The sequence below is a fragment of the Helicoverpa armigera genome, chromosome 15 (genome assembly GCF_030705265.1).
Source record: "Helicoverpa armigera isolate CAAS_96S chromosome 15, ASM3070526v1, whole genome shotgun sequence".
NCBI classification, from domain to species: domain Eukaryota; kingdom Metazoa; phylum Arthropoda; class Insecta; order Lepidoptera; family Noctuidae; genus Helicoverpa; species Helicoverpa armigera.
The window spans coordinates 11,407,500-11,428,160 of NC_087134.1; the positions used below are offsets into that span (position 1 = coordinate 11,407,500).

Here is a 20,661-nt window from a genome sequence, read left to right on the forward strand (position 1 = left end):
ACCTTCCAAATATTTTGGTCAATCGTTCGACAGACAGACCTTTGACAATTTGATTATGAAGAACCTATACTAGTATATAATAGAAAATTTTACCAACATCCTACTAAACTACTATGTTACTCTTTCACACTAAAACTACTGAAAGGATTTTGATGAAGCTTGGCTTTAATAAAACTAATGAAAATAACATAATAGGCTACATTTTATCGAAGTAATTGCCTAGGGACGTGAGTGAAAACCGCGGGCAAAAGGCACTAAGTATTTGGTAGGTGTAATACCACCCTTACACATTCACCTAGTTAGTTGGTTTTTGTTACAAGTATATCAACTTTTTGCTAGCTGACTATGAACAGATATGAGAGGAAATAACGTGTTAGACTTGCTAGTAGGAACCTAATATTAATTTAGTTGCCCTACCCAATAATTGATTGTATGTACTTAGAATTTCCGGCTGAGATATAGGGTTAAGTGCTCACTTAAAACATAACTAAACTTATGTAAAATAAAGTAGAAGGTAAATAAACAATTAAAGCTCAATTTAGTACATCAATTTATAGTATAAGTTCTTTAAGTCTGCTAAAAATTACCCTTATTCAAATTCCTACATGTCTTCTGACATTTTTTTTTCGAAACCTGAGTGATTATAAAATAACGAGAAATACATTCTCACACAGTGGCTCCCACTTTTTGAAGATATCCTTATTAGGACACACGAGGCTGCAATGTTGCTGTAATTATTTTCTCAGGTGTTATTTTAAATGAAAGTCAAATCAAACTTCATTCATCTTACAAGTACTTATAGATTTATTAAGGCTAGATATTTCAGTCAACAAGTTTATTGCTTAAATGCATCTAAATCTTAATCACAACTTAAAAACTTTGTATAAAATGACTATTAATATATAAATACTGTGGATTAATAATTATTATATTGTGCTTGGATCCCGCCTTAAGCACCACGCCTTCTTGCTCCTGTAATGTGGAAAAAATAAACTTTTTATAAAAGTGCTTCCTCAAAAATTATGTTCTTGAAAATGAGTTTTCAAGAGAGATAAATTCGTGAGCTTTTGTGAGTAGGTAAAAACTTTAAGCATTTAGCATGTTTGGACGTTGGTATGTCTCTCTTTCACGCAAAAACTACTTAAATGATTTTGATGAAACTTTGTAACTACATATAGTTTACACATCAGAATAACAAAAGTAGATGGAAGTAAACTATTTTCGAAGGTTTATATATTATTTCGGGTTTCGGAGGTACAGTTGCCTCAGAAAACGAGTAAAACTGCAATCAAACAGCTAACATAAAATAGTAGCATGGTTGAGGTATCCTTACTTCAAGAAATGGTTAAGCTCCCGCCTGTTGCATGATGACCAGGTCTTGGCAGGGTTTCTGGGGTTGTACTTGGCATGCATGATGTATCTTTGTCCTCGACACTCATTGTTTGGCGGTCCGTCGTGTGACATGCCGATACTGAAAAATAGTAAAATAATATTTCTGAATTTTGTACTGAAATGTTGGCATCTTCTTGAAGACTTTTCTTTGTATGCGTGAGATGGTTAAGTTAGTCTGTCTTTCGGTTTCCTTTAACGGCAAATGGCAAAACCAGTTTCAACGTCGAAAGAAACGATGGATGAACATAGATATAATGACAGGGAAGAATCCAATAATGCCGCTTGTGAGATGACTTCAGATAGAGAAGCACAAAAATCGGCATGGGATGAAGATGCGAGCGTGATGAAATTGTGTGAGAATAAATTGTACTCTTATTTAGGAAAATATTTTAGTTCATCCAAACATGGCAATTGCTTTCCATGTGTGAGTAGGGCTGCCATCCGTCTGGGTTTCCCCGGATTTGTCCTCGTTTGGAGGCCGTCCGGGGGCCGTCCGGGCGGTGAAGTGTCCTGGGAAAAGCCGGACACTTCATGTAAGGAAGCACCTCATTGAATTTAAGTATATGTTCATAGTAAATGAATTACAAATTAGGTATTATTTTGTTTAAAAAAAAACGTACTCGTTCGGGGAAAAAACGCGATTTACGCTAAATGTCCGGGTTTTTTTAATGTTTGTCCGGGTTTGGCGAAATTCGAGATAGCAGCCCTACGTGTGAGCAACCTAGGTATATGTATACTTGTTTGCAGTGCAAAGATAATTGACATCAAAAATTCTAGTATCTATTTTAGCACGGAAGTCAAGTGGACTAAACAAACTCTATTTTGGCACTTACCTAAGCCGTCTAAGTATTTCGCACATATCGACTAGTGTTCTCAGAATAATTAGCAGCTAGATCCAGTCACACATCAGGTCTATAAATAGCCTAAATAAATGGCTATCGGTTTGATTGACTGGAGACGGCTTGTGTCCTATATAGCAATTTGGTTTGGACAGATTGGTGATACCTACCTACTCTAAATGATGATATAGCTGACTGTCACTGAAACCGCCTTTGAATGCGCTAACCACACAAACAACTGGTACCTAGTAACCAGTGTGGAAGATCTGTGACCGACGGCTTTATATTTGCACTCGGTTACCCCGTTCTACCGTTATTGCAACTTACTCAAAGTATTCCGGCTGACAGTAATTGAACAATTAGCACCAATTTAAAAGACTTAATTAGTACCATAGATAAAAGCTCTTAGACAGCAATAAAAGCCACAGTTGATTGTGAGCTGTAGCAAAAGGGTTTTATTCAAACGAACGAATAGGCAATAAACTCAATGTTTCAATAGTTTCTAAGTAAATGGCAAGGGTTTACTTTCATTTATTTATTACTGTATTGAGGTAATTTAGCAAGTATTGGCATTGAGTAGAATAGGATAAGTTAATCTTAGTGTTGGTTTATATTCATGGTAACTCTATGAAAATGACTCATGAGATGCTCTCTAGTTCTCTCATTTTAGAAATCTGAACTTTACTTATTTATGAAAATTGACAAAACAACAATTATTGGCTGCAGAAACCTCTAGGTGTCTAATAAGTAATAGCTAGTTGCTACTATAGTAATCTGTGGTAAGAGGTAAATGTCATTATTAGAAAACAAAATACAATGTTGTGTAAGATGACATCAGACCGAGAAGTATGGATCAAGGAGACATACCTACTGCACCTAACTCATATAACAATGTGTCCAACAATAATAAAATGTATGAAATTAATTGAAATCTTCATTACTTAATTTAACGATAACTCTTAAGCTATTATTATGATATAGATGTTTCTAGAATAGTTCATAGAAAACGGAAAGGTTTAAAGCCAGTAAAAGCTTTTCCAAAAACATTTGCATCGAAGAGAGATGATCTGTTCGGGAACGGAAATTAGCAATGGCGGAGATACGCTATAAAATTGTGTATTACCATACTGAGAAAATCAAGTGATCTTACTTGCACACTTTGAGGGATAATTTATCTTCCTGACTTATATGTTTATTTTGTTGGCTTCTTTTGGCGGTTTAAACCATCTCGGGCGTAGAGCGGTTGAAGCATTAAAGTTATATGTAGGTCTGTAGGTAAATTATAGTCTAACCTAGTCATCGTCATAGATATTTTCAAGCTTCAGCCTTATCGTTATTTACACAATCCATCCATCTATGTTTAGCCTAACAAATACATTAAGGTTTACCTGTGAGCTATTTCGTGAGTCAGTATGTAGGCGATGTTTTCAGGATGCCACTCCAGAAGAGTACAGCTGTTCTTATTACTGCAGATGCCTTTCATGTATCCTCGACCTGGAATCATTTATATTATGATTTTAGTTCAATTACAAAATGGCAAAAAAAAACATTTTGAGACAAGCCAATTTGGGCCGTCAGCGCCTTAAGAGGTCGATTGCCCGCAGAAATTGATATTGAGTGCGAGATTTATTGACACTAATTTGCAAAAACCGTTGGGTACTAATGAGTTACAGTTGGTATCACGAATTTATAAACAAAAGAACACTAGGAAAACTAAAGAGGCTACTTTCCGTTCCGAGAATTATTTTGTAAAAAATTAGTACAATCTACTATGTTTTATTTGGTTTATATAGTTAGCCTAATTTGCTATCTTCTTAAATCAATGTTACACTACGCAGTTACCCTTTCACATTTAGATATAATCCCAGTTAAGTACTTATATTAATGAATCCTTTACTTGCTTCATAAACAAGCAAACCACACATGTTAGAGCATTGCCCTCTGATTCATCATCCACATTTCTTCAGATAGCTTCAAGAACAAATTATCCTTCACTATAATATTACTCACTAGCCATTTTCCCGTAGTTTCACCCGCGTTCCGTGGGATATACTGCCCGTACCGGGATAAAATATAGCCTATATTACTTAGAAGAGTGTAGCTTTCCAATAGTGAAGGATTTTTTCAAATCGGTTCAGAAGTTTCGGAGCCTTTAGGGTACAAAACAGACATACAAAAAATTTATTCCTATTTATTATATTAAGTATAGATTAGTATGGATAAAGTAAATACTTTCAAGATTATCTGATAGTTTGTGCTAGATTTCGTTTCCTGACCTGTCATATAGTTTGCAGGCTTATTTCCATAATTGGTTTTGACTTTAAGCGTGAGAAGGATATGGAAACGGGTTGGCTGGTAAACGGTTGTTTTAGATTCCAGATAAGAGTGGTTTAAGTTTATGAGTTAGTAATGTGTCATCCAGTAATGATGGTGAAATGGGACCAATTAGGATTGTTTAAGCGGAAGTGAATATCATTTCCACTGTAATATCATGTTCCAATATCATTTAACCAGGATTGTAAAAATAAGTTTAGATCCCTTTTCACATATCTTGAATTTATTATTTATACAAAGCTTGAAATAGACGATTTTGTTTCTAAATTTCAACAAAATAAAATTGACTAATAAGAAAAATAACGACACCAAAATCACATTTAAGAAAAATACGCTGTAAATAAAAACTTAAAAAAATACCTGTACTGCTCCTAACTTCAGCACCAGCTCGATCCAGATAAAACAGGTCCAATCCAGTAAACAGTACCGAGTAGAACCACCTCTTCTTAGCAATCTTCTTCTCGCCTTGCCAATTGCAGTAACTCTTCAAGTATTTCGAAACATTCTCACTCATAACCACCTTTTTCGTCGAGTTTCTTATTATTTTCACATCTAGCAGTTCCAATTTCACTTTCTGCTGTAAGTTTGGGTGCATGAATAACTCTTCTACGTCCTTCAATATATCTTTGGCTAAGAGTTTGAATTTCTCTCGTATTTTGTGCTTGGATTCTTTTGAAAGGATATTTGTTAATGCCTTATCTAAGTGCATCATAACTGGGATTGTGATGTCTGATTGTTTCGTGTAGTACTTTATTGAGGTTTCCTTGTTTGGGTTTGTGTGCTTGTTCTGGAATTTTGAAGAAATGTGTTAGTCGTTATTGTGGTTTTTAAGATTTGGATAACCTATGTCTTTATCACTATCTCAGGAAAAATACAAAGATAGATAGATACCTACATTTGTTGAGTAAGTATATGTATACTTAAACCAAATATTTAGATTATGATTATAAAGATTTAGATTTATCGTCTTACTGCTAGGCACAGGTCTCTTCCCACATAGAAAAGGATTGAACATAGTACGACAAGTATAACGCATTGAACGGCATATTTGACAAATATGGATCCCATATGAGTCAGAATAATTTTAATAAATTCCCTAATCTTGAACCATTTATGACTCATGGATCGGAAAGGCGTCTAATCACAACGTAATTTGCTCAGATTAATAAAGGAGCTATTACATAATAGTTTAATTAAATGAAAGGAACAGGATTATTGCCTAGTTATGATCTGCCCACGGCTAAAGTTGAATAGTGAGCGGAACGACATCAAAGATTTATTAGTAGTTATTAATTTAATGCATTATGTTCTCAAGGAGTGGTTTGTTAATGATTTCATTGTAATTATATTTGCCATTAATACTAGGCTTTTAACTTCTAAAATAAATTTCATTACTTGAATTATGCTGGAGACTGGCTAAGGCTAAGATGACGATACTCTTTCGATTCTTTATGAGCATTCCATCTGTTTTCTATATTTTAAAATTCGTTTATGCTACAAATATGAAAATGATTGTACGAATGCAAGTAATATTTTTCGTTAGATCACTTAAATACACTTACCTCCCCACTCAGAGACATTTAATGATTACTTAAGTCACTCCTTAGTGACGGAATGTCATACAAATCCTTCACTAAGGAATGGCTTAAGTAACCATTAAATGTCTCTGAGTGGGGAGGTAAGTATTTTTTTAACACTCGTTAAGATGTTCTCAGAATTGGGAATACTGCAACTCTAATTAGCCTTGTGGTGCTAATGAAAGCCAACAAGTCTAGACAGACATTAGACAGATGGCATTGCACACTTTTTTTATATGTCTGCGAAGCCAATTTGCACTCTTTAAAAATGGGAATTAAATTGTTCCCGTCTGAACAAGGCCTTCAAAGCAATTATGAAATATAGGTGATGTAAAGGAAAAGAAATGAATGAGAAATTGACAAGTGATGCTGAGGAATGATACTCATGTTGTGAGGAAGGTCACAGGCATGAACGTGGATGGATACAGTGGAAGTGGACGACCAAAGAAACAATGGATGGATTGTGTGAATGTCGATACGGTTAGAAAGAATGTTACTTGTTCTCACAAGTCATCACGTCATCGCTGCCGGCAGATAGACGAGTATGGATGAAGAAATCATGCTGCGATGACCATAGAAAAAAAATGGGAATATGATGCTAAAACAATAAAACTTGAAAGGGCTAAAACAATTAAACTAGAACTCCATAAAGATTACTTCAAAACGAAGCGTGAAACATGTAAACACACACATAAAACATTTCTGAGAACCACTGATTTGCAAATGACACGCTTTTTCAGGAACGTGTAGGTGGCTTGCAATACAAATGTGTATTACTGTTAACGAGCCAAGCATTGAACTCGGGACCTTTCAGAATGGACACTCTTACGCAATCGGTTCAGTTTGTTTGCGTTCATTTGCACATTTGGAGATGGTTGGTGTTTGTTTGTTTATGTAAATACTTTATAAAAAAAATGTTTTTTTTTTATTTTTATATCAGTTGGTCAGGTTCCATTTAATATCTGATCAGTTTAAATATAAGATTTTCCAAACACAAAGGGACGGAGCTATTTTCACGTTTGTAGAATTATATTTTTGCCTAAGTAAAGAAAGCAAGTCCCCCCCAAAGAGGTCATTAGCAGGGAATGTCAGACTTACTGATTTAAACCCACCATGTTCCTTCTGGAGTCCTTCAGTTTCCAGTGTCGCGGTAATTCTTACAATACAGCTGGGTGATTGTTCTCTAGCATTTTAGTACATAGTTCCTTAATAGGTTTAAACTTGGATGATGACAATTAGCTAATTAGGTATTCAAGTTTTCCCTAAGTTGTTGACCAAAACAAGTCTGCGGTTTAGGTTCCAATTATAGGTAGTGCCTAATTGTCCGTCTATATTTAGGATGATCTAAATAATATAGGGGAAACAGGTATCCGTTAATAATAAGTAAGGTCGAATAAGTGCTACTGAAAACGTGATTGGTAATTAATTCTGAGGTTAGTTTACTGACGAATGAAAAAAGGATGTAGGTATGTATGGTTTAGAACATTTTCATTGAAAGTTGTCAGGTGTAAGGAAAATAAATGGTAGCTAATGTATAGAAATGCCCACAATTACAACTTGTGGTTAATGCAGTAGTGGATTTGTGGTTAGAGCACCTGAATCTCGAAGACCTAAAATTGTTGCAAGTTCGCGTCCGATTAAAGAAAGTTTCAATGTAACTTTTCAGATATATGTACGAGTGAATGTGTACTGGATATCAATCACTGAATAATGGTGAAGGAAAACAACGTTATGAATCCTGGATTCCAAAATTTTGAGACCCACAATCTATGTTGAGCACCTGCAGTTGACAGTACAAATTTTGATGATGATGCTGGGTGTAGAGCTTTATGAATCAATTATATCTACTACTTCTAAAACTTATTTAACTTCCGCAAAAAAGGGTGTTATTTAAATAACAAGAAGACATAATTAGTAATTACTCACATATTTACAAACACTCCCGTCCAAGAAGGCGATCACTATAAAAATCACAGAACACCTCATTGTGAATATATTCGACCGCAACTCCAGAATGTCTAAGCTGAACTAAGCTTTACGCAAAGTCCTATGCGGCCATATTAACCTACAACACAAGATTAACAGAAGATCCACTCTGTGCAGACAGGAAAAATACACACTGTTGGGCACAGGTCTCTTCTCACACGAGAAGGATTGAGCGTTAATAACCACGCTTGCTCAATGTGGATTGACTATATAGTCCAGGTTTCCTCGTATTTTTTTCCTATATCATTGATCCGCCATTGTTTTCCAAGATATACAAACAAAAAACTTACAAAAGTTGAAAAGTGCCACTGGTACATGTGGTACAGTTTGCTGGTATACTTATATCTTGCTTATTTCACTTCGTAATATAGCTAAGGAGATTATTCTTATGTAAATCACTGGTATATAGGTGCATAGACCAATCGGTCGATTGTGCAGAAAATATTTTTCATTTCAAATGTTACATTCGTTTTTTGGATTCCAAAAATGTTTTTAGCTTTATCAATTGGTACTTCTGTGTTTCCTTACCTAGTGTACTATGTATGTCGGCCATATAACAGTAGTATGTGTTATTACTAAGTAAATTATCGGGCGCATGAAACTAACAATTAATCTTACTATTTTGTTTATCGTCACTTCACGGATGAAGCGATTATGTGGACTGACGATTTAAAGTTGATATTTTAGTGACGTCAAAATTAGAGGTCATTGGGTATGTCATAAAATATACCGTAACCTAGTGAATGAATTAACTTTCAGTATCTGAGCTCACCTACACTTGGACGGGTTTTGGAATATAGGTACCTGAAACTTAAAAAGCTTAACTGTCTACTGAACGTTAGTGTTGGCATATTGAATAATTTCGCCAAAAATATAAGAGGATTACTTGTCTCACAACACATAAGAAATGGTTTTATAACGTCTAGAACAAAATTCAAGTACCTATAATATTTTTACAGCATCAGAAAGATCAGAGCCAAATAACCTGGAATCCAGACTGAATCATATAATAGTTTTTAGAATTTATAACATTCTATTGAGTCTGGCTACCTGACATCACTTTATTGCCATAAACGTGATCATTAAATCTGATAAATGGTTAATAGGTTAGAAAAGACAATTTCTGACATCATAGTTCAGTCTTGTACAACGAATTTGATTGATATCTTTCTATTACGTTATTGAGTATCCAAGAATTGGTGACTAAAGATATTCTTTGAAAATCTGAGTGTATACTTTGCATAGTCGTGGATGTGGATATTAACATATTTTAATTAATCAGAGTAACTTTATATGTGCTGCTGGGTGCGCCCGTAGCCCGTTAAAAAGTAGCCTGAATCTTTACCCAGTTCTAGATTATTTGGGTTCATTCGAGTTGGTGTGAAAGCCAAACAGAGAGGTCAAGAGTTACTGCGGGCGAAGGTAATCATGTAAACTTGAAACCTACTGTAAATAATTGTTATTTTAAGAGTGTCCATGGGGTTTCTTGTCGGTTCTTCTCCATGAGACCAACTCTTTGGAACCGTGCAAATAGTTTATCGTTTCGAAAGAGCTTTTATAGGTCTATTTGAAAAAAAAAAAACTTGCATTTGATGTTTTGAGAAAGGTACGGAACATAAATGTGGATGGATATAGAGCAAGGAAACGAGGAAAAAACTGGTGGAAGAATTGTGTCTGTGTGTAAGGCGATATGGCTGAAAAGAATGTCACTAGCTAATGGGACGAAGTCAGGTAGAGTCGTATATGGAAGAAGATGACATGTTGCACCGACTCCGAATAAAACTTGGGATATGCGTAGGAGGATGATGGTGGATGCAAAAACCAATTAGAAATCTTATTTGTTTATACTACGTAGGTATATACAATACACAGGTATTTTAGTAGTTTATTCCTCGAACCTGTACTTGAAGAGGGTGATGTAATGATTATATTAGGATAAATACTGTATGTAAATATTTTTGAGCACTAATTAGAACTTATGACACCTATATTAATAGCAAAATAACAAATTATTTCCTGGAATTAGCTATATCTGTGGTTTATTCCTGTAATTATTTTGACACAATAAGACCTAATTAGGGATTGTCAACTTGTTTTTGAGTATTAATTAATTAATGGTAAACGATTAAAGCTTTACTTGGACTGGTTTGTGTATTTTAAAATGTTTAGGGGGTTTCATCAATTAAATAGTTTAGGGAGCTTTGGAGAACTTGACAAATTTTGATGGCATGAATATGCATCCAACTGAAGAAATTTTTACTTTATACGGCTTGATATAAAATTATATATTTATTATTTGTCTCCACCAGACCACGGGAGTTCCGGATTTTGGAAGCCGAACGTGGGACCAAAGCCCTGAAGCCCTTTTGAGACAACTTTAATGAAATTGTGGTATAAAACCGATGATCATCCCTATATACCTACACGAAAATTATATTATTATTTATTTATAGCATATTATTATGTAAACTTGCTTGAAAAATGACGCGTTTTCATAAAATTCCCAACTCCCGACACTAATTATACCTATGTCTATTTCTGGGAAATACCTTCATACTAACAATAGTTAACATAATGACTGAAAACAATAGCCTGCTATTAATGACCAGTTCTATTTTCTATTGACATAATATTTTCCTGTATCTACTTATTTATGTTTTTGATAATTCTGTAAATTAAAATTGGGTCATGATACCTATTCCAAAAAAATATTAGAATATTTTTCCTACCTATCGACAACAAATTAATTGTTATTTTGGTTTTAAAATTTATTTTTCTCAGGTTTATTGAGACCTGGTATTTGGGCCTAGGCCAAAGTGAGATACTAATAATTATTATTTAGGATTTAAAACCGTGAATGACTATAATGGGGAAAAAAACTAATTTAAGGACGTTCCCAAATGATAGAGTCTTTGTGTTTGATAGTCCGTTTATCAGGAAGGCTACTGTTACCCGGGTGCGCGAAGTGTAAATATGCATTACGTCAGAAGTCATTCAAAATATAATTTATAGTCACATTAAAAACTATAAATAGTTAACAGGTAAACCGATGAATGAATAATTATATTAATATTAAAAGCCATTTAATGTTAGTAGCACAGTCATTTGTTGCTATGACATAATTTTACTAGAATAATGGGCACCTACTAGGAATTTTCATAATACGAAAATAATTATAAACGTTGATGTATTGTAAAGGCTGTTATGAACCTGTCATTTAGCTTAATTTTATGGAAATTAGAATTCTGATATACTGCTTTGTTGTTCTAGTTGGTAATTGATTCACCCGTGCATCAGAGAGCATGTATCGATCCTGCGACTGATCTCTCTCCGATCGTGTCGGATTGCCGTCCCATTGGGCGCAGAGAGTGATGGAATATAGAGTGCACCACTGTGTCTGCGCAAATCGTAGCGGGTAGTAAGGCGCCAGAAAGTCTTACAACCAGTCTTACCTAGGGGTCGGGTTCCCCGGAGGAGATCAGACAGATCCTTTGAGACTGGAAGCCGACCATAACATTGTTGATTTAAGGCTATAAAAAGGTTTTAAAAGCAAGTGTAAACCATTAAAGTAAAATATAATATAATTTTATTATTCTTCTAAGTCCTAAAATTACACCTAGTCCAATTAACGAGTCCCCAAAAAAAAGCTTTTTTCTACATGTACTATCCTACGCTATCAATATTAGTTTGCACATAAGTGAGGAATCACCACAAAATATTAGTCACACTTAATAATGCATAAATGACATGGATGTTTGTCCATCACTCGTATGATTGGCTATGTTAGTGAACCGTGCTAATGTGAAATTACACGTAGTGGCTATAGCGTACAACTGATTCGAGCGACCGGTTGTATGACGGTTGTTGAGTTTCTTAAGGTGTTTGGTTTATGTCTTTCTTATGTTACTTTTGTGAGAAAAAAATGCAGATAATGTGATATATTGAAGATGAAAAAGACATCTTTGAAAACCTTAATAGACGAATGAATTGTGCCTCGACTTAGCGATTTGCTTGTATATGATAACTAGCGTCTCGGTAGGTGCTTCGCTACGTAAATAAATGAAGAACTGGTCAAATTATATTATGCAAAAACTTCCTATAAACCATATAATAAATAGTCCGAATAAAGCCTAAACCTTTAGTTTGGATAGGTGAGACCGTTCTTGTGTTACGTAATTACAACGAAAACCGACGTTAATTTTTATTATTATAGTTTCTTTTTAAAAAGTTTATATCTGGCTGATCTGAAAAAATAACTCATTTGAGCTGTATTTAAAATACACAAATATAAGTAACGTAAATAAAAATAAAATAACAAGTGTGAGTTCCGTAGTAAAAATATCAGTGCTTCCTTAAAGTTGCTGTTGGGTAAAATAACACCCAAAGACTAGCTCATAAGACTTCTACATGGTAACTTACTATGATAGTTCAATGGTTGTTCAGTAATAGCAATCGCAAGTTACACCATAAGGCCACAGAACTTTTGCCTCTAAGCACTCGACAAGATTATTCATGACGAATTCTTAACTGATATTTAAATAACTGCTATTCGCAAGGTTATACCTTTGGGTGATCTCATGAATCATAGCTACGTAGTTAACGTAATCTAGGTTACAGGTTAACGGTTCACTTTGAGAATGGTTTAAGATAGTTATAGTAATTTTACTATGTTATAAATTTGTTGAATTACCTATTTTACTTTGTAGTTAGTTTGCAGGTTGTCACTAGCTCTTCTTAATAAAATTACACACTAGGTCATTATCCTACTAGTCCTAATTATCCTAATTATAAATGTGAAAGTTTGTGAGAATGTTTGGATGTATGTTTGTTATTCTTTCACGTTAAAACGGTTGGACCTATTTGGTTGAGATTTGGTATGTAGATAGGCAATACCCTGGATTAATACATAGGCTACTGATTATCAACATATCACGCGAGCAGAAGCCGCGAGCGGAAGCTAGTACTGATATAAAATTTTAAATGGGACCAAGTAGTAGTAAAGTATATTACAGTTCGTAAAATTGTGAAGGCATCCTTTGTAACCCCCGACGGAAAATAGGGGTACAATAGTTTGTGTTCCTTTTGGAGTCACGAAGCTAATCGGAAAATCTTCTGAACTTGGAAATTATCAGCTCTATGATGAATGTCTATGATGAATTAATTTATCAATTTGGATTCGTCAAAGATGTGCTTTGTAATGAGATTGTATTAAGAGAACGTAAAATGAACTTTTGCATCTAGTAATAAAAACTTTTGTATTAAAATATAGTATTAGTATTTCTATATAGTAACTAACGCCATCTACCGCTAAGTACCAAAAAGTACCAACTCGAGCTATTTAGATAAAATATGAGATATAAAATATTACATTAAAAATAAACAGTTTGTAACTACAAATATTTTTTTATATTATTTTAACCTACATTGCTGCTTCATATGTATGCGTCTGAAACGCCTGCACATTTACATATTGCAAACTGTGGCATTTCGTCAACCTTTTTTAAAATTCGGTAAGGAGATTTGGCAAAGACAACATAATTTGAATTACCTAAAGTAGGCTGGTACCTAGACCTAGGTTTTATTGCGAAAAAAAGAGTAAAAAAGACAACAATATTATTTACAAAAGAGTTTTAATTATAAAATAATAACTTTAACGACTACAGAACAGGTACTGGCCACTTCGTCCAATTGATCACTCAGACTAAGTTACACTTATTTCATAGAATTTTGTGCTCGACTGTACTGCATGTACAGTCAACGACTAAGTCGTAGTAACTATAAATTTTAGTTAGTTAGTTAGTTTTTAGGTTTTAGTTTTAGTATCCCGCGTCGGCGTCGTAGCTGCTTTTATTGCTGTCGTATTGACCTGGAAAATAAAATATAGATTTTAGAGTGATTACATTATGACCAGAACATATTTTTGATCGATAAAATGCAACTGAAATATTACTAATGAGGAAAAATATATGTATCGAAGTATGTAGGCTACTCTGAAATATTGCCCTCAGGACTCTGTTGATTGGAGCTAGTATTATAATTATGTAGGTACGATCTCTTTCCAATTGTTAAAATATCATTCAGTCGTGTGAAGTTAATAAATAACAACGACCTAGCCCAATATGTTCCTATATAATTACATTATCTCCTATTTTTATGCTAGATGCTGTTTTTCCTAATAATAATCCGTAAAGCTAGAACAAAACTCTCAAATGCCTTCTCAAACCCACCTTGAGACCTATCCGTAAGCTGCAAACTCTTCAAGATCTCCTCAGGCACGGGTGGCGGTGTGGGCAGATGGGCTCCCTCAGCATGGAAACCATTCTCATCAGCTGTGTACGTCACGGTGTAAGTCTGTCCATCATCCCCGATGTAGGAGTAGGATCCTGAGACGGCTAGTGAACCTTCCTCGGGCTGGGCACCTGGGATTACGCGGCCTGGAAGATAGAATTTACGTTTTAGGAAAAAGGAAAAAGATAAAACACATTTCGAATCTTGAACTTTAGAAATGTATTGCCTGATTTTTTGTTTGATTTGAAGTTAAGTTTGTAAAAGTTTGCCATAAATATAAGACTTTCGAACTTAACTATAACTTTTCAAAAAGTAAATTGAAAGGCATGGCATTCTTCTGTATCCTTCATCACTTTAGTAATTTTTTAAACAAGTGTTTTTCTTCTTACTAGAAATAAGAAGAATAAGTTTTGCATGCTATATCGTGCACACGCAGGTACTTTTAAAGTCATTTCTTGTCAAATTTCTAGGGAGATAAAGACCCAAATAAATCAATATGGAGAAAGATCCATACCAAAAACAAATATAAAACAAATAACATAATGACACGTGTTGCGATTCAAACAAAAGTAAAAACAATACATACATTATGTACATCACAGTTAATTAGCAACGGTCATTAACCTTTAGAATGTGCATTATGATATAACAAATGACATTCATTCTTTACTACTCGTAAGTTGGGTAAGACACCTTATATGTTACCGCTTAAGTAATTGTTTTATGTTACTTAAAGTTCATTATTTTCTATGTTTAGAACATGAAAATAGTTATAACTTTTTATTAGGTGCGTCTAATTTTAATGAAATGTCTTGAAGGGGAATACCTTGATTTGGAAAAATCTGTTTATATGTAGTTAGGTTATTAAAAAGACACAAAATATTCTGACTAATATTTTATGAAACCTAGGTTATAAGATGAGAGAGAAAAGGAATGACCTATTGTATAAGCTAAAAAGGTACTAAAGCATTATTAAATATTACACAAAAGTCATATATCAATACAGCTACTACATAGCGCAGCAGGTAAGGTAATTATTTTCTTCAGATAACTTATCTTACATGCAAAACTTGAAAACAATACAACAGTTTTTTTTTTTTATAGAAGAGCACTGGCGACGTTTTTATCGTGAAACTTTGAAAACCATCAGTTTACTACAAGAGGGTTGAAGACAATTTCAAATCCTTATGACTAAGGTATTATCCAAATGAAAATTTAAACCAATTCTTCTATGTATATCCATTTCTACCTTTAACTCCAAATAAAACCATCTCCAACTCACCTTGCTGCTCAGCCTTAGTTCCATCACTGGTTTCATAAGCATACCTATACCCTTCCTCATTGATCTCATTCTCATAGCTCAAGATCTCAGCCTGACTTCCAGGGTTCTGTCTTCCTTGACCAATGGCTGCATGGTCAGGTCCTCCGAATGGGACTTGAAGACCAGCGCTGGCTCCACTTGAGGATCTGGCGTTGGGAGGTAGGTAGATGGAGTTGTCTAGGCGGGCAGCTGATGCTGCTGACACCAGGGCTAAGACGATGAACTGGAATTGAGAAGTAAGGACTTTAGAATTTTGGTTTTAAGTTGGTGGTTAAGTGTGCTGTATATATTCTAATATTGATAAAAGTTAATTTTTTTCCAAGTCTTTGCGATGAAAGTGAATTATGCTTTTGAAAAAAAAAACGTGCAGGTAAAAATTGGATCATTTTGATTTTGTAAAATAGGTACATTCTTCATAAATATAATAAATTCTTTTTGGTATCGGTATCAGTAATGCTAGACTTTTCAAATAATTTTTAATTCGATTTGTTTATCAAGTTTGTAGGCTCTAGAATTATTCATCCAATTCTAGCACTATTAACCTAAAAGCCTAAACCAATACGCGATTTACGATTAAGTTAAGTAAACGTAAAGTTTGGTTAAGTTAACGATTGAGGTTAAGGTAACGCGGCGATGGGAAAGGCTAAGGTTCTGAATGTGACCCCATGGAACTTCGGTCACGATCAATACTGTATAGGAATCTTTAGGGTCTTTAGGAGCGTTTAAAGGAGGTAAGGATGAGGAATATGGTAGGTTTTGAAAAAGATCTAGCGGTATAGTGAAAACATGGATTGAGGGAAAGTATCGTTGATTGTGAGGTGAAGAAAAGTTTCAAAATTATCTGAACGAGCAATAACTTTTGATACTTTTAGTTACTGTATCTTAGTAGGAATATTACCTATACTTAAAGAAACTCGCTTTGTAAAGTAATGTTTACTGTAGGTATTATGTTAATGATGACATCAGCTACTTAACAAAAATTGTAGAAACGGAAAACTTTAAATTATTTATTGTAAATATAGCCCTATTATAATTATAAGGCATCTCTGGCCTCTCCCTAGCATTTAGAATGAGAAAGTAAAAAAATGTTACCAGGGTCGGATCGTAAAAACAAACATTTGTATTGAAACCAAGAAAATTGTGTAATTGTTAGTAGATTGTCGCAGGGAAAGGAATTTTTACATCCAGTATATAAACTAGACATAAAACGGTTTAGATCTTTGACCCAGTTCAGTCAAAATAAACTAACAATGCAGAGTCAAATAAAAAGTTATACCTAGTGGTGATCCCGTATGTACGTAATGTTATCAAAATATTTTAAATTGTTCAACTTATAATACCTAGTATTTCGGAAGACATAAACATCAACTCGCTATAAAATCAGAAAGAAACTGTGATTTACAACAAGAAATTCAGCATCGCTATCCGAAATTGAACTTGAAATTTTAGTTTTCGAAATGATTTTCGAACATGACTGTTAGGAATAGATTTCACTAAACAATATAAGAGCCCTGTGTACGAATAAAAGAAATGTAGATATCCTATCTCGTAGAAAGGTTTACCTTCAATACCATTGAGAAACACACTTGACAATCTCTTTCGGTAACCAACATCCTTTCGAGTCGTTAAAATTTTCGCACTTTGTCATATAAATAAGCATTTCATTAACACCCGCAATAAAACCGTGATGATCTAAGAATGTAACTTAATATAGCTAATAGCTATTGCTTAATTTTCAGTTGGCACTAGTCTTCCGCCTCGCGGCTCCGGCTGTGGTTATTTCATAGTACATAATACAGCTTGGTTGTCACACCTGCAATATTGTGGTGGCAGGCGGTTGTAGATTAACAGATTGGTTCGGTAAGGAAGTTTTTATTGTTGTGACATTTTTTGGGTGAAATTGTAGGTGATATTAGGGGTGGGTTCGCATTGAGCAAGCGTGGTGATTAATGCTCAATCCTTCTCCGTGTGAGAGGAGGCCTGTGCCCAGCAGTGGGACACTAAAAAGGCTGTAACAGTATTAGGGATGGGTTTCATAATTTAAAATCGTTCAAATTGTCGAATTGACAAATACTTAAATGTAAAAGTTTGCGCAAAGAAAGTAAGAACTAATTAAAAGGCCCTTAACGTAGTATAATGAGCTACTTATTCGAAAGTAAAGTCTTTTTAAACTAAAAACCCACTAAAAATAGCTGTAACGGTCGCTGAAGACCTTTCGGTTATGAAGTAAGAAGAATTTCAGAAAATCACGAGAATCATTTGGACTGTGACACAAAAAACAAGACACGACATAGACATTTTGAGTAGTCGACAGAAACTCGACATGACCCGAGTTCAGTAGCTTTACGTGCTCTCAGAATCATGAAATTGGTATTAATATGCTAATAAAGTAGTCATTTGAATTACGTTAATCAATAGCTATGAAATCAGTCCATATCTGGTTATTGAACTATCTACTAACGATCACTGCTTTACTTTAGCTATGAAATCAGTCCACTAAAGTACATTTCTTAGGGTAATAATATAGACTTGTTAAGTTTGGCATGTCAATTATGTTTGGTCCAAAACTTTCTCAGAGTTTAGAGCCTCAAAAAAGACACAGGCAACTTTTAACCAGCTGCGGGAAGTGGTTCTCTCGGGGCGTGGGTGAAACGGCGGGGAACAGCTATTTATGTGCATGTAAAATATAGAATACATAGCTATAATATGGTTTTATTTTTCAGTTTTTTTTGCTCTTTTAATTTAAGACAAATACATCCAATAACACCAAAAAAATCAATCAATTAAGTTATAGTATGTTTATATAAATAAAACCTTTTGCAATAGATGCCAAATAGAGCGGTTAGGTGTAATAATAACATTGTCATTCACTCGCTCGTGTAAAAAATAAAATAAGACACTTCAGCACGTTTTCAGTGTAACTTTCAAGAGACATGAAAAAACTACACAATGACATGAAATTGAAGATTTTGCACTCAATTTGATCGTGACTTTTGGACACTGCAATATGCATTGTGCAAAAGTTAACATAATATTTGTATTATGTGTAACGGCTGCAATAATTATGAAACAAGTTATCAGGAATTTTATAATTTTTCGTGATTTGATATTTCAGTAGTTGTAAGAGCGTCTTTTGATGTTTTAATGGCCCGTGTTCATTATATAATTCCGGGTTTCGCAGGGCACGATAAACTGTGGGTCCAGGTTGTTATTTGAACATCTTTGGCAGTAGTTACGGGTAGTCAGAAGCCAGTAAGGCTGGCAAATAGTCTTACCCAGGGATATTGGGTTAGATAGACAGTCGCTCCTTGTAAAACAGTGGTACTCAGCTGCATCTGGTTAAACTGGAAGCCGACCACAACATAGTTGGGAAAAGGCTAGGCAAATGACGATTATTATTTCAGTAGTCGTTAGAACTTCAGTTCCCGTCTGAATGCCCCATATTCGTCAAGTAAATCTTTATTATTTAGTTGCCGTATATGCAGGTTCTATTACAATTTAATTAAGCGTAGTCATTTAATTATTATAATATCGAATCGAATAAATTTTCAGATATTGCGTATTGATGCTTTGACGTAAATTAAACGCGCCTACGCATTGCATACCGTTGCACTGTTGTAGACAAAATATTACTGTTAATATTAATAATAGCATGAATGAATTGTTAAATATTAGTTGACATATAATTACGACGATGAAAACTTGAAAAAATAATAATGGTAATTAGTATTTTTTATCATTTTTTTAAAAGTCACTTAAAATGTTGACTTAAAACTGAAAATGTAATGTGAAATATTTTTTTGGTTTTCTGAGCTGATAAGAAATTAGGAAAACTGTCAAGTTGATAATTTTCTGGTGACTCAGATCAGTTACTGATACGTTATTTTTGTAGATTATAACACTGAAAAATAGTTAACGATCCAGAAAAAAATATGAAAAAGGATAACAAGTCCTTTATCATTTTTCTGTTTCTGAAGAGTGTAAAAAAAAAACTTAGTACACTAAAAAACTTTCAAAATCACTGATAACCACACAAACACTTAACACTTAGAGCCTTCACTTATTACTTAAACTAAACTTAAACAAACAAATATACTAACGAATTTCATAGTTGCTTCTTTGGAGGATGATAGTAAAATGTGACGGCTAAGTGAATCTACCGCATTTTATACTTGAGCTTACACTGCACAATATTTCTACTGATATACATTTAACATTACATTCGTAGATCTACTCTTCAATTGATTTCACCACACAAAACACAACCTTATTACCCTCAACTTAAAGTTCAATTTTCATTGTTCAGTTTTCGTATCATCTACAAGGACTAGCAAATTATTTTATTGATTAACAAAGTTTCGGTTTGTACGTGTTTATGAATGACCTTGAAGGTCGTTATTTTTGAGTTCAGTTTTTGACAAATGAAGATGTAATTTCTAAATGTAATCTAGTCTCTTTAATTGGTTAGACTGTCTTGTTTCAGTCTGTGTATTTTAATTGCAGTTCAAAAGATTTATCAATATGTTTTGTTAATGTATGTTATGTTTCAGTTATTTTTTATGTCTGAACTGTCGGCGTTTGTTTATTTGTTTTGAAGAGTTCATCATCTAGAAATGCATTCAAGGCATGGTTACAAAATGTGTATACCATAATGGAACAAATTATTTTTTTCGCAAAAGCATCCCTGTTTCAGATAAATTGTGACGATTATTTTTCCGACCCAAATATCGACCAATAGAATTGCACCATTCGACGTCACGTGGTACAACCTACATGGTATTATACTGATAATTTTTTGAATATTTTCTCTGGTCGTTGCTATGTCAAACTGACAGGTTGTGGCCGACATTTGGGACGGAAAAATAATCCCCCGAATACCACACGAGCTTCAAAATTCTCTGGCATTTCCCTCAAGGTTCCCTGC

The 20,661-nt window shown here is 34.2% G+C and overlaps 2 protein-coding genes across 2 annotated transcripts; both read right to left on the reverse strand.

Annotated features, from left to right (window-relative positions):
- Positions 1-832: 832 nt before the first annotated feature.
- LOC110376236 (A disintegrin and metalloproteinase with thrombospondin motifs 17) lies at positions 833-8,249 on the reverse strand. Its single transcript, XM_064038173.1, has 5 exons — positions 8,069-8,249; positions 4,926-5,352; positions 3,620-3,725; positions 1,334-1,471; positions 833-972 (listed from the first exon to the last, which is right to left on the reverse strand). The coding sequence occupies exons 1-5, from the start codon at positions 8,126-8,128 to the stop codon at positions 927-929; spliced, it is 777 nt and encodes a 258-aa protein (XP_063894243.1). The 5' UTR covers positions 8,129-8,249; the 3' UTR covers positions 833-926.
- Positions 8,250-13,753: 5,504 nt separating this feature from the next.
- Positions 13,754-19,891, reverse strand: LOC110376220 (endocuticle structural glycoprotein SgAbd-3). Its single transcript, XM_064038364.1, has 4 exons — positions 19,838-19,891; positions 15,699-15,960; positions 14,356-14,562; positions 13,754-13,994 (listed from the first exon to the last, which is right to left on the reverse strand). Exons 1-4 carry the CDS (start codon positions 19,844-19,846, stop codon positions 13,945-13,947), a joined length of 528 nt encoding a protein of 175 aa, XP_063894434.1. The 5' UTR covers positions 19,847-19,891; the 3' UTR covers positions 13,754-13,944.
- Between the last annotated feature and the right edge of the window lie 770 nt (positions 19,892-20,661).